At 30.5% G+C, this 14,096-nt stretch overlaps 1 protein-coding gene across 4 annotated transcripts in view; it reads left to right on the forward strand.

Annotated features, from left to right (window-relative positions):
* The first annotated feature begins 550 nt into the window (after positions 1 to 550).
* Positions 551 to 14,096, forward strand: part of LOC113378125 (insulin receptor substrate 1-like) — a 204,159-nt gene continuing 190,613 nt past the window's right edge. For all 4 annotated transcript variants that reach the window (XM_026618650.1, XM_026618648.1, XM_026618649.1 and 1 more), the window contains exon 1: positions 551 to 921. In XM_026618650.1, the coding sequence (XP_026474435.1) occupies positions 606 to 921 (316 nt within the window). In that variant the 5' untranslated portion in view covers positions 551 to 605. The remainder of the gene's footprint in view (positions 922 to 14,096) is intronic.

Here is a 14,096-nt window from a genome sequence, read left to right on the forward strand (position 1 = left end):
TCGCTTTATGTTTTCATAGAAAATACGCGCGCTACATACAGACACATAGTGTATATACGTAGTGATAGCCATTACGTTTGTGTTTGTTCTCATTGAAACAGTCCGTGATAATATTGTTATCCTTGTTTGGCCTGTCTCGAGACTACCGCACGCAAAAGAGAGGACCGCCGATAACCGATGCCACGTTCTTTCGTGTCGTAGGGGCTTTCATTGACCTGGAATGCATGGATAGTAACCGGGATCGCCGTCTGTTTTGATGGCGTCGCCACTAGCGTCATAATACTACACGATGCACACATGTGTTTGAGATAAAATTCCAGACGGTCGCGCGAGCGTACATTCGGTACGCAAGTATTTGTGTCTTTTTGTCAAGTTGCGTTTGCAATATATATAGGAACACGTATTTACATTTCGAATTATTTTCATAGACAATGTTCATTATAGGGAACCGCCCTTAAAGCTTTAGCGTAGTACGCAACATAGCATGTGGATAAATAGTCTCCGAACAGACGGGGCATGGCGGCTACCGTGAAAACAAACCTTCGGCGGCCAGCAATGGTGGTGGCGATGTCGTCTTACACGGATATTTGAAAAAACTAAAGACGATGAAAAAGAAATATTTCGTGTTGCGATCAGATTCCGCGGAGGCATCGGCGCGTCTCGAGTACTACGACTCCGAGAAGAAGTACAAGGCAAGGTCGCCGCCGAAGCGCGCGATTCTATTGAGGAGCTGCTTCAACATCAATCGACGATCGGACACCAAACACAAGTGTGTGATCGCTTTACATATGAAAGATGACTGTTTTTGTATGTTATTGGATGCCGAAGCGGAATTAACACAGTGGCTGCGGGCTTTATTGGCTCTACAGCGTGGGGGCGACGATGAAAATGACACCGGAGAAGCACCCAGGCCCACTTTCGGTAAATTACCTTATTTAGTTTAATTTAGATTTAGATTACCTACAGATTATCCAGGTTGTGTAATATACAATATACAATTAACTGGATATAGTTCACTTATTTCAGTAATTTATTATTACTATTTATGAAATTATTATTCTTAGTAATGAGCTATTATTGCATAGGGAACTTTAGTTGTTCCGGGTTTCCAGATTTGTTAGATAATTTGCGCGCGACGAATACTTATTGTGACGAAAGGTGACTCACTATTATTTTATCTCGCCGTATATGCGTTCTCCATGAACATTCAATTCATTCATGAATGCACTGCCCATTCATTACTCCTTCACAATATCACAACTCGCCGCACTACTACAATATGGTTTTACTATGCTTCCACGTACTCCATTTGGCCCGAGTACACCCGTACGTGGTCGTAATGAACGATTTACACAAAGATTATTAACTAGCGACTCAAAGTTCATATTGAGATCGGGGCCCACCTTGCCCGTTCATGCCGTTACCTATTTCAGTTTCTTTGTAATCACCAAATGTTAGAAATTAGACAGACAATTATCGGCAACCTCAAATAATCTAAATGATGAAACATGATCGAAATCATTTGAATAATTGCTTTATTTGTACTTCCTTTAGTATATATTGTTCAAATTTCTTTCCTGTTCAAGTTCTTTTCCTGTTTCTTACTTGGTTTAAATGTGTTCAACTGAACTTCTTTCATTTTTATTTAAGCAGGTAAACAAAATAAATTTATCGTGGTTCAATTTTTAACTTACTAAATTAATTGAATTAAACCTAATTATTATTTTTTGTACTCGTATTCAACAGCAATCAGAATCTTACGTCCTATGAGCTGTTGAACTGAAACTTCTCTTTACGTTTATTTTTAGATAATGCAAATTGATATTGAATTTCATATTATGTATTATATTTAGTTTTACGTATTAATCTCAAAAGAAAAAGCATTGAAAATCATAAATTATTTTAAAATTTTAATAAAATACTTGTAAAATAACATGAGATCACATTTTCAACATTATAGTCGGAATATCATAATATTACGATCGCCCAATTACCATTTATGAAATTCAATTAAAAAAATAAAGCATTTTCTTTACTTATTTTCTTACTCTACAGTAAACTTCTAAATCTATCAATTTTTGACAATTTGAAACACTTGATATTAAAAAGATACACAAAAATGTAACAAACAACTCTTCTGGAATTGCTCATTCAAGTTTATGATAGGATACGTCGTGCTTAAAACTTGCAATTTGTACTTAATTTTTCTCTGTTAAAGTGACACTAAAAATACGAGTAAAAATTGCATTTAGCAAAAAAAAATTTAGCAACGGTTTATCAATCCATATTTATTAATTATTTATTATTAGAATTTATCTAATAGAGCTGATAATCATTGATTTTGATGCAGCAATTCCAGTGTGCTATCTTCACATGGAAATATATTTAAGATCTATATTTTCAAATGAAAATTGGTATCGCTACTGCTCGATATCGGGGTTGTCTGTGTAAACCTTAAAAATAGTTCAGTTTTATTTTTCTAGTAAAATCAAATGTGAAATGCTCATGTGATACATTTATCTATTAAAAAATCGCAATTAAGCTTTTTATGTTAATTGCTTTTTGCGTTATAATCGATTACAACTCACAAATTTATTCATAGTTATAAAGTAAATGCAGTTCAATTCCTGAACTTGTCTCACAATGTGGTGTTTTATCTTTCTTGATAATATGACACTGCGTGACCTGTGATCTTTCTCAATTTATTGCTAATACTTTTTTACTTCCGTTTAAGAACATTTTCATTTTCTCTGGTCTATATTATGTGCTTTTAACTCAAATGCATTTAGTTTGAAAACTTCGATTCAGGCGAATGTTGTCAAAATTATTATCGTCTATAAAATCTTCATGCATGATTATCTAGAGTGGAAATAATTTTAAAGTATTTTTTATTACACAGACAATTGATGTTGCTGCTAAATATGCTAACCTTCTTTTTACACATTATAATGTACACCGTGTAAATCAAAACATATTACTTGAATACTAAATAAATGTTACTGATGGAGTACATCATAATGAATTTTTCACGTGCTCGAAGTATAACGGATATAAACGTTAGTATGAAACTCATAGAAATGTTAAAATTTATACTTATTATTAAAAGCTCTATGAAACATCTAATAATTTGATCATTGATCATTTTTGACTGCCAAATGGCAAACAATAAAAATTCTTGTTTTTAGTTGATGTACTAATACATCGACCTAATGTTTTTCAATATATTTATTACAGAAATTCAAGGCGGCCACGTATTTAATAGTGTTGCAAATAACTAACAGTGCTATCGCTCCTCTAGTAAATGCTTTTAGGGAATCGCAGTTTTCGGCGGTTCAACGTTCGCTCTCAAGGTTTTTGTTCATTGCTGATCATATTATTTATTTATCTGTTTTTTTACATCGACCACGCGAATATAGTAAACTTTGTAATGTATTTTAATCGAATTGAAATAATTTTTGGCAAATAAAAATTTTTGTGATAGCGATTTTCAAGTCACTTCATGTAATTTTAACGTGATAAGATAACATACCATATCCAAGGAACGAGAAAAGGGAGATTTTTAGTACAGAAAACAAATATCGTAAAATCATAAATAATAAAAGGGCTTTCTCTGAACCTACATTTTTTTTTATTTTTAACAGCAATCAGAACCTTACGTCCTATGAGCTGTTGGGCTGAAACTTCTCCTTCTTTCGTATTTTTTAGATGGTAACCCAATGGGTTAATCCATCCATATTTGATGATTTTTGTTATTAGAATTAATCTAATAGGGCTGACATTTTCACTTGGAAAGATATTGCTATCTATATTTCCAAGTGAAAATCGTTGTCACTGCTGCCTGACAACAGGCTGCTCGAAGTGGGTATCGAACCCGGGACCTCTGATTCAGGTCTGAACCTACATGTGTTCCAACTTTGGGGTTGTCTAGTAAGTTCAATATAGTCCTTATTCAACGTGGCCAATCAGTGATTTTGAGACAAATCACTGATGCCCCTTGGTTCATTAGCAATCAAACTATCCACAATGATCTTAACATTCCATATATTGTGGATGTAATTAGCAGCAATAGCCTTCACCATCACTTAAAACTGGAATCACACCCAAACCACATAGTTTCAGCACTACTCGAGATCCCTTATTCAAGAAGACTGAAGAGGAAATTTCCATGTGATTTATATTAATTTATTTAATTAACTGATTAGTTAACTGATCAATGGAACAGTTTTCTGTTCTATTATTATATTTATTATTATTATTATTATTTATTTATTTTTTCTTTCTATAATTTTTATGATTATTATTTCTATTTACTTGTTATTATTATCATTATTATAGTGAGTTATTTCTTTTTATTATTTTTTTCCTTTACTTTACATTATAGATTATGTTCTCACTGTAGCTTATAGAATTACTTACTTTATTCTGATTGTTACATACAAATTTAATAAAAATAATTTCATTCGAATGTTCCAATTCATCGAAGTTTTATTTTATTTAAAATTCGAATTTTCAAAATGTGGTCTGGATACTTCGCTTATCATTTTTATTTCAATAAGAATTTATTAGTATTTGTGTTTGTCGACCGGATTGCATACATCTTATATTTATATAACAATCGCAACGATATTTGTCTTTAACCATATGTATCGTATCTAAAGTCTTATGAATTTTTAGGTTTTTGAACCCATATGTAGCTAATGGCCCAGACGAAAAGTTATTTCGTGACGGGTTGTCTATTCGTTCTTGATATAATAGCGTTTCAAATAGATTTGCTGGCATAGTATTGGTTAAAATTATAATAAAATTTTATCTCGATTTTTATAAAATCTGTACGTTTTACGAGTTTGTATATTCAATACCTACCATAGCGGATAAAAACATGATTTGAATTTATCTATCATTCACAGTACTTGTGTTTTTATTTGAAAGTTATTCTTGTATGCTGAAGGTCAATATAACGCCTACGTTGTATGCAATGTATATCCGCCCCTGTGCATTATTGCAAGAATATATATATATATATATATATATATATATATAGAAATAAATGGATATGTTTGTGTGTTTGGGTATGTATGTATGTATGTATGTGCGTATACAATTTTTCGTCGACGATTTCGAGAACACGTATCAACCAATTTGAATGATTCAAAAAACATTCGATTCTTATTGATAAGGAGACGTGCTGTATAGTTTTTGGCAAAGGCAGGTTCAGTCGTTTCGAAGATACGGGACAAAAAGTGCCAAAAACGATAATTCAATTTTTAAGAGAACCGAGCGTTCGATTCGAATGATTCAGAAAAAATTGTATTTGTATTGACGGAATGAAGAAATGAGGAAATTTTTGGGAAGGCAGGTCTAGCGGTTTCGGAGATCCAATAAAAAAAAAGTGAAAAAAAACGCCATTTGGCGGATTAAAATGATCATTAGACATATGCACATCAAATTATCACATATTTTATAAATATTTTAATGATGAAAACGAATTTTATTAACATTTCTATGGGTTCTGTACCAATGTTTATCTGTAATACTACGACGCGGCGCCCACGCGCTTCTATATTTCGTGTCTACGCAGCTAACGTATCGCGATCGCTTTGAAAACCAGTTGAAAATTTCCAGAATATTTCCAAGTATGAAAAAAATGAAATTTTTGAAAAGGTCAATTTTTTTTGAGGAATTTTAAAAATCTCAAAAATCTATTTTTTTCTGGGTTCTAAAATAATTGAATCTGTTCTAAAATTTTTAATTTTTGGTACGGGAAGCTCTAGCAATTTGCCTCTCAGACACGATGCCATGCACCACTAGTTGTATTTTAGAAGTGTTTCAAATAAAATTACTTTATAGTTTGATTGAGATATAACTTCACCCAGTGATCGATTATTAAAATATTCACGGAGAAAAATATCTCTGATTTGAGCGATACGAAATGCAGCAGGCTGGACAAGAAAGTTTTCCCTTCTGACATCACTGGTAGATTCAAAGCGTATTTTATCGTTGCCCGAATGATTTTTTATCAACTGCGCTTGTTTTACTTCTAAATTTGCCTTTGAGAAACATTATTTCAGCCATGCATTTTACTCGTTCGATATTAGCAATATAAACGCATATGAATGCAGCATTGGCGAAATATTATGAGCGTGTACACAGTTTTAATTGGTTTTTATCACAAAGCGCATCGTGCTCGGTGAAGAACAACAAAATACATTCTTTGTCTGGATAAAATAATATGTATGGATGTGTAATATTGATATATATATATATATATATATATATATATATATATATTGAATAAAATGTATAAATTGCTATATGTGTATCCCCACGTGATATTATAGCACACAGTTTTTGTATATTTTATGCATTAACACAAGCCTTCGCTACAATGTTGCTAACGATTTATATGCATGCAATGGTCAGATATTAAAAACTGTCATTACATGTTTCTTAGTAATAAGGCACTTATTCAATTTGTTTTCGTTGAATATATTAATACATTTGCAGATAATTTGGTTGCGTTTATTGATTAAAGTCAGAAAATCGTTATTACAATGTTTGAACCATGTAATAATTATATAAATAATTTACTATGGCATTATTACGATTATGGCTCTGATGAGAACAATTTTAAAATAAATTTTCATAAAGGAAATTTGGAATTCTATTGAATTTTTATTATTTGCATAGTCTTAATAAATTGAATGCTACACATATGTTTATCTTGTTTTAATACTGCATGTTGATTTTAGAAATTCCTTTATGAATATTTTTATTATGTACTTCCCGAGCATATTCAATTAACGGTGGCGAGCCGTTTTAATCAAAATTAAATCATAATGAATTTATGGTATTGATTTTATAAACAAATTTGAATTTGGTATTTAATGAAATATTTGAAGATAAGTACTTACAAGGAAACTACTTAAATATAAACATGGACATGATATTGCTTGAGAATTCAATTTCTAAATATGTGTTATCATGTTGCATGAAAAATGTTATGGTTTTGTAATTTTTATTATTTTGGAACAAATTTCCGGTTCACTAATTGAAAAATGATTAAGAATTATTATTCGATATCGACACATGCTTGGTATTTTGGTATATTATTTGATACAATTCTATATGGTTATCTTAAATAACTATATATATATATATATATATATATATATATATATATATATATATATATAATAATAATAATAAATGGTAGTCTGCTCGAAGGCAGGTTCATGGTGTGGAAGCCACCACAAATAAAAGATTCCCTTACCCTTCATCTCACTACTACTATTTCCCCTCCCCCTTTTTTATTTAATATATTTTCTTTCTTGAACTTCTGCTTCCATGCTTCTTGATCCTGTGCTTCGGCTTTCAGTTCCCTGTATTTTCTCTTCTCGCGTAAGTCGTCAATCGTCTGTATTCTTCTTCTTCCCATTCATTTTGTTCGTTCTATTTTACTCTCGACGGCGACGTGCAAGAGGCACTCTTTTTGTAAAAGAGGTCCGATCCAGTTTCCTATTCTTCTCAGAATCGTGCTTAGTAGAGTCCTTTCTTCGCCCACTCTTCTCTGGACTTCTCATTTGATATTTTTCTGTCCACTTTATTTTCTCCATTCGCCTCCAGCACCACATTTCAAAACTCTCGAGGTATCTTATCGGCCTTTCCGTCCATGTCTCCGATCCGTACAGAGCTATACTCCAGACGTAGCACTTTATTAGTCTCTTCCGCAAATGGAGACTTAGTTTGCTCGTCAGTAGCATTCTCTCTCTCTCTCTCTCTCTCTCTCTATATATATATATATATATATATATATATATATATATATATATATATATATATAGTAATTAGAACCATGTTCTATTTTTTTACCAAGTGATGCCACACATCAAGTCTCGAAACATATAAATAAAGAATTGAAATTCAATTAACCTTTTTTATTCGACGAATTCGTCAAATTTAAATTTGCAAATAATTTCAAATATGTTTATATGCATATGTACATGCATATACATATTGGTACGCACTTGTTCATCATATAGTTTCTAGTAACATTCCGGAACATTGACGCTCCACGTGTCATTGTTTGTCAGTTGGCTGAACTATAAAATACAAACAATCGGTTCGAGTATTTTGTAATTTTAATAATTCAAGGAAGCATTTTTGAATTAATCGCATTAATTACTCGAAACAAACAAAACAATTGAACAAAATAGAAGAGCATTTTATCAAAACAGCTGACGTGTTTAGGTGTTGAATATGGTGCAAAGTAAGCATGCGAAATAAATTGAGTGGCATTTTTCCAGGCCAATAATGCTATTCACGTTTCTCGTTTTTTGGCTTATTGCTATCAAAGCTTTAACCGTTCTTTGACTCACCGCTAGAATCGATTTCTTCCATCATCGATATATACATGTTTGTAATCATGAACGTTTTTGCTTTTTCGTACGTTCATCATAATTTGTCACGAATATTTGATCATTGTTGAAGTATGCATATAAAAAGAAACAGTCGAAGTATTTTAATCGGTTCTTTTTCAAATATTAGGTTGTCAAATATCTCCCTTCCGCTTTTTTGCTCTTAGTTTATAATACAAAAAGGCGGAAGGGAGATATTTGACAACCTAATATTTATTAAAAAATTCAATACTATATTATTTTTGGTGTATGCTTAGTACACTTCATAATGTTGGTGATAATGATTTTTTTCTCACGTGATAACAATCTCTCTGGTACGGTATTCACTAATTTTGGTAACAAATGTATATATATATATGATTTTAAAATGCTACCCAGTGATTCTCATTTTAGGTTTAAAACATGATGATATAAGGATAGAGAAAATTAATAATAAGTCTACATTACATGTTAATTTGCTAAATCTAAAGGGTTAGTTATTTTGAGTCTTCTGGGAATATTGGATGACAGTAAGTCTTTGGCAAGTTGGTTCGGATGATATTCAAGTTTAGTTTTGTACTTATGTTAGATGCATGTTTTCTGATTTTTTCTGTTACCGTGAACATATTGGAGTCCTAGTGAATCCGCCAATTTGGGACACATTTTGGCGACTTTAGTATTTTTTTTTAAGAACTTTTTGTTGGCGATGATAATAATATGTAATCTATGCTATTAGTTAATTGCTTAGTTCCTTTACCTTTATTATTCAGTACACTTACAAGTAATAATTGATTTGACAGTATTACTTATTTATATAATTTATTACCAAACAATTTCTTTCTATTGATCTCCAGATTTAAAATCAACACAAGCATATAAATATATATTCATTTCATGTTAGTAGTTCTAGATAAAATTTCTAACCGCAAATAAATCTGAAATACGTTGACGCCAAATAAAAGTTGCATCTGTAGCGCAAACTGTTTGGAGAAATTTTCTTATGTGAAATGATATCATCAGGCCAGTACCATTGCACTCTTTCATATGCAATGCTGCGATTTTATTATTCCATGTCATGCATATGTGCTCTTTATGAGTCTTTATGAGCACTATACGTCGCATAAATTGTTTGTACTGCTTGTAAAACATCACGTATAGGAATTATCAGTGCAGCGCCAGTCAGTATAAACGATTTATATACATATATGTTTGCAAACACACACACATATATATATGTGTGTATATATTGAATTCTCCCATGGTGTATCTTGTTAACGCTGTGATTTTGTGTGGACAGAGTCGCGAGTTCGAGCCCGCTCTCTGGAAGCCCTGATATCGTGCAGTAGCGATGTCCATTTTCTCTTAAAAATATAGATTAAAAGAATGTTTCCATTCGAAAATAAGCCCATGTCGGGCACTGCGGTGTGAAATGGCAATGGGACATGTCTTACACTATTCTTCCCTGAATCGAGTTGGAGCTTAACTCAGCTCAAGGACTACCCGTTATTATTATTTACAGTGGTACCCCTCGTAAATCGAAGCAATTTTTTTCAAACAAATATATTGGAATGACATTAATTCGTTCCAGGTCAAAAATATTTGAATTACTAAATAAAAAATAACTAAACCGATTCAAAGTTATACTGCGAATTATCTATTTGAGACAATCGTCATCTTCTTCACTATGCTTTTAAAACAAGTGAATTTTAGTCACAAATTCTGATTTGTACTTGTACATTGAGTGTTGTATATTGACCTAAAATACCGAAATATTAGGTTGTCAAATATCTCCCTTCCGCTTTTTTGCTCTTGGTTTATAATACAAAAAGGCGGAAGGGAGATATTTGACAACCTATTACAAGCATGATAATTTATATTTACTAATAGTACGACTGCTTAACGAATGTTTATCGATAAAGCTGGGGTTAACACGGGGATATTCATTTTATACATAGCTTTTATGTGCTGAAAACAGTTAACATTAACTGCGTGCGTGCACCTTCCCATATATATAATTAGGCTTCAATCAGCATATCTACCGTGGATATAGTATAATGTACTTATTAGTTACATAAACGATATATTTAATAAATTTTGTTGCTCAATTACTTTAACGCCACGTGCATGCAAGAATGAAAAATTAAGTAAACATTTATATTAAGTGAAATTTAAATATGTCGCAACACATTGTGAAATATGTAGACTCCAATTATTTAAAATATTGTTTTTATTGATTTTTATTTATTCAATTTGAAATAGTTTTACTTTTTTTTACTCTTTACTTCGTTTTTAAATTATGTCTATCTAATATGAATGGATCTGCTAAAATTGATGTTTGAAAATTCAAGAGTCCCGAAGTATGTTATACGTTCAAAAATAATTTGCGTGGAGTTTTAATATACTTTTTGAATGAAATATTAGAGCTTCAAGTGAATACTGTTATTTTAAATGCTTAATTTATAGTTTATATACTTCTAACTAAATAGAGATCTTGAGTCTATTTACTCCCAAACTGAATAGATCTCTTTGCCTCAAATCAATAAATTAAGCTTTGCCGCCTTATTCATTGGTCAAAAATTATCTATAACAAGTGTGCAATAATAAATTTTATGCTTTGTAATATATATGAGCTGCTTATATAATCTATATATATATATATATATATATATATATATATATATATATATATATAGTCTTGCATTTGTAAATTGCATCTTTAAGGGGTTATTTGCGGAAAGTTGTCTTTACACTTATGAATGCTTCTAATAGTGTTAACATTACATCAGATCACAACCTGTTACATGATTCTTATTTAAATTTTTTACACTTTTTGACAAATAATTAAAAAAACATTCTTTCTTTTCAGTTTCATACGTCTGCTTTTTTTTTAAAAAAAAAACTTTGCTGTTTGTGTACTTTATAATATCGACATCGATTTAAGATCAATAATTAAAGTTTTTATATCCTGATATATAAAAACAACACACACGCACATACACACAGACTTTAAGTCAAGTTCTCCTTAAAATTCATCCGTTCAATAATCTGTTTATTACGAAATAGTTATCCCATAACATCGAGGGAATAATACTTTTTGTCTCACATAACAAATCATACAAGTAATTAATTCTGTTTTTTCTTAACCCTTTTCTTAAAAACTTTTTAATTCTCTAACATTTGTAATATTTTGTTAAATAATCCACTCATTTATTTTTATTACTCATTTTGATTATATTGTCATCTATTTCTGTAGTTATTTCTTCCACAATTTTACTCACTTTATATAAAAAATCCACCATTTTCTACTTTTCTAAAATAAATCTTATCAAGATCGTGTTTCTTGACAGATGTCCTGAAGATGGAACGTACCTAGTTCCGAAACGTCGACAGTAATTGAATAAAGATATGTTTTTTTTAAAAAAAAACTTTGTTTTTTATTACTTTTTGGATTATTTGTTCGAAGCTCTATATATATATAAATATATATATATATATATATATATATATATATATATATATATATCAAGCTTCGTATGGAACTACCATGGAAAAAAATTTGAAAATGAAAAAAAAAAATTATGTATAACTTAGCGACAAATGAATGAACAAAGTGAAAATTCGTGTCATTTTTTATTGAAAATTCGACGCTCTGCACAATTCTTGAAAATTCCATACAAAACTTTGATTGAATTGCGGTCTATCTAAAAGACAATATTAAGAGCTAAAACTTTCAGAGGATTGTTTTTTTTATCAATTTGAAACCATTTGAGCCCTTGGGAGCAAGGAAATTCGAAAATGTCCAATCCAGTCAAACAAAGAATCATCAGGCAGTGGGTTGTCTTTCAGAAACTCTAGATTAAGGAAATACAACAGCTCAAAAAACACATATAGGTATATTATTTATATATACGCTTTACCAAATCGCGCTATCAAAACTATCAGTTGTACAAGTGTCGCGTTTTACGTTACACGTGTAATAAAAATATGAATACTGCTCACTTTATTGTTTTATTAATAGTTATTTTTATGCTTGCTATTACGCACAAGCAGCCGATATAATTTTTACACTATACGAACTACAATTTTTGCTGCATGTTAATTGCAGTTTTGTTTGTTATCTACCAACCGATTTTATGCCACTCTATCTAATCTTCAATTTAATTTCTTATGTTTTGGATACAGGATTAAATTTACTCATTACAGAAAATAAATTATCCTAATTGTATTAATTATAGTAAAATACAACATTAAAACGATATTAAGCCTAACATTGGTATTATGTAATGCAATGATAACTTGAAGAAAAAATATTTATGATAATGAGGTAGTTTGTTTAAGACTTATTTAATTGATAGATGTCTTCTGGCAGTAAAAATCCCAAATCTGGAAAATAATAATTATCAAGAACATAATAAAAATAATTTAAAGAAAATTTTATTTTATTATAATAACTTTTATGAAAAATAATATTCAAACTATAGATTTATATAAAAACTTTCTGATGCGTTTCTGTTTCTGATGCAGTAAGAAATAATTTTACAATGCATAATGAAGTGGCCATAGATTTTATGTTCTTAATTAATTCTTTTAATTTACTTTTCTAAATGATACTACGTAATCTATTTGAAATAGTATTATGCAAATGTTTATTGGTTTATCGCCGTTCGTTACTTTGTTGCGACTAAATATAGAAATTGCAATTGTTTAGACAATATTTGGCGCGTGTGTTGTGGCATTCTCTAGCAAGAGTAGAGTTTTGCACTTGTCTATGTTGTACTTCAACAACTATTATTAATTAAATGTCCACCCCCATTTCTTTTTCTACAATAATCATAATAAGTTATACTATGATAATATATTCGTTTAAAAATATTTCTCCAAGAGTATATTCTATGTTATACATTTTTTTTATACTTACGCGATTTATTCATATATAATTATAATTATAAGAATTAACTTCTCGTAGGGTAAGTTATGGTAATCGCAAAAAATCGAAAATAATAAATTATATATATCTTTACTTTTCAAAGGTTTCTGAAAGTTTTCGGCATACCTTAGAAAAAAATAGATGTATGTGTGTGTGTGATAGCGGATACAATTTTTTGTCGACGATTTCTAGAACACGGATCCACCGATTTTAATAATTAAAAACATTCGTTCCCTATTGATAAGTAGACGTGCCGAGCAGTTTTTTCGCCAAGGCAGGCTCAGTCGTTTCGAAGATAAGGGACAAAGAGTGCCAAAAATGGTAATTCAGTTTTCAAGAGAACGCAGCGTCTCAATTTGAATGATTCAAAAAACATTTTATTTGTATTGACAAAGTGAAAATTTATGAAAAAAATTTGAAATTGTTGGAACAGTAGGTCCGGCGGTTTCGGATATTTAATTAAAAAAAAGTGGCAAAAATAGCGACTTGGGGTCAAAAATGATCATTAGACATATACCATTAAATTATCAGTAATTTCATAGAGATTTGTATGTTATGTTACGTAGTTATAGAATTTTATTAAAACTCTCATTCGATAATTCAGGTTGTTGGGTTATAATTCAACCCTCGTAGTTGTGGACTGTATTAAAGACTAATTTGTTGTTAATATTATGTATTTGTTGCAGTTCTAATTACAATCACTGATTTGTTACTAAGTTATAATGAAAGAAGATATATTTATTGGTTATTTATTCGACATGTTGTTTTGCGAACTT

The sequence above is a fragment of the Ctenocephalides felis genome, unplaced genomic scaffold (assembly GCF_003426905.1).
Source record: "Ctenocephalides felis isolate EL2017-DRISC unplaced genomic scaffold, ASM342690v1 CF-g0.4_SCAFFOLD_01886, whole genome shotgun sequence".
NCBI classification, from domain to species: Eukaryota; Metazoa; Arthropoda; class Insecta; order Siphonaptera; family Pulicidae; genus Ctenocephalides; species Ctenocephalides felis.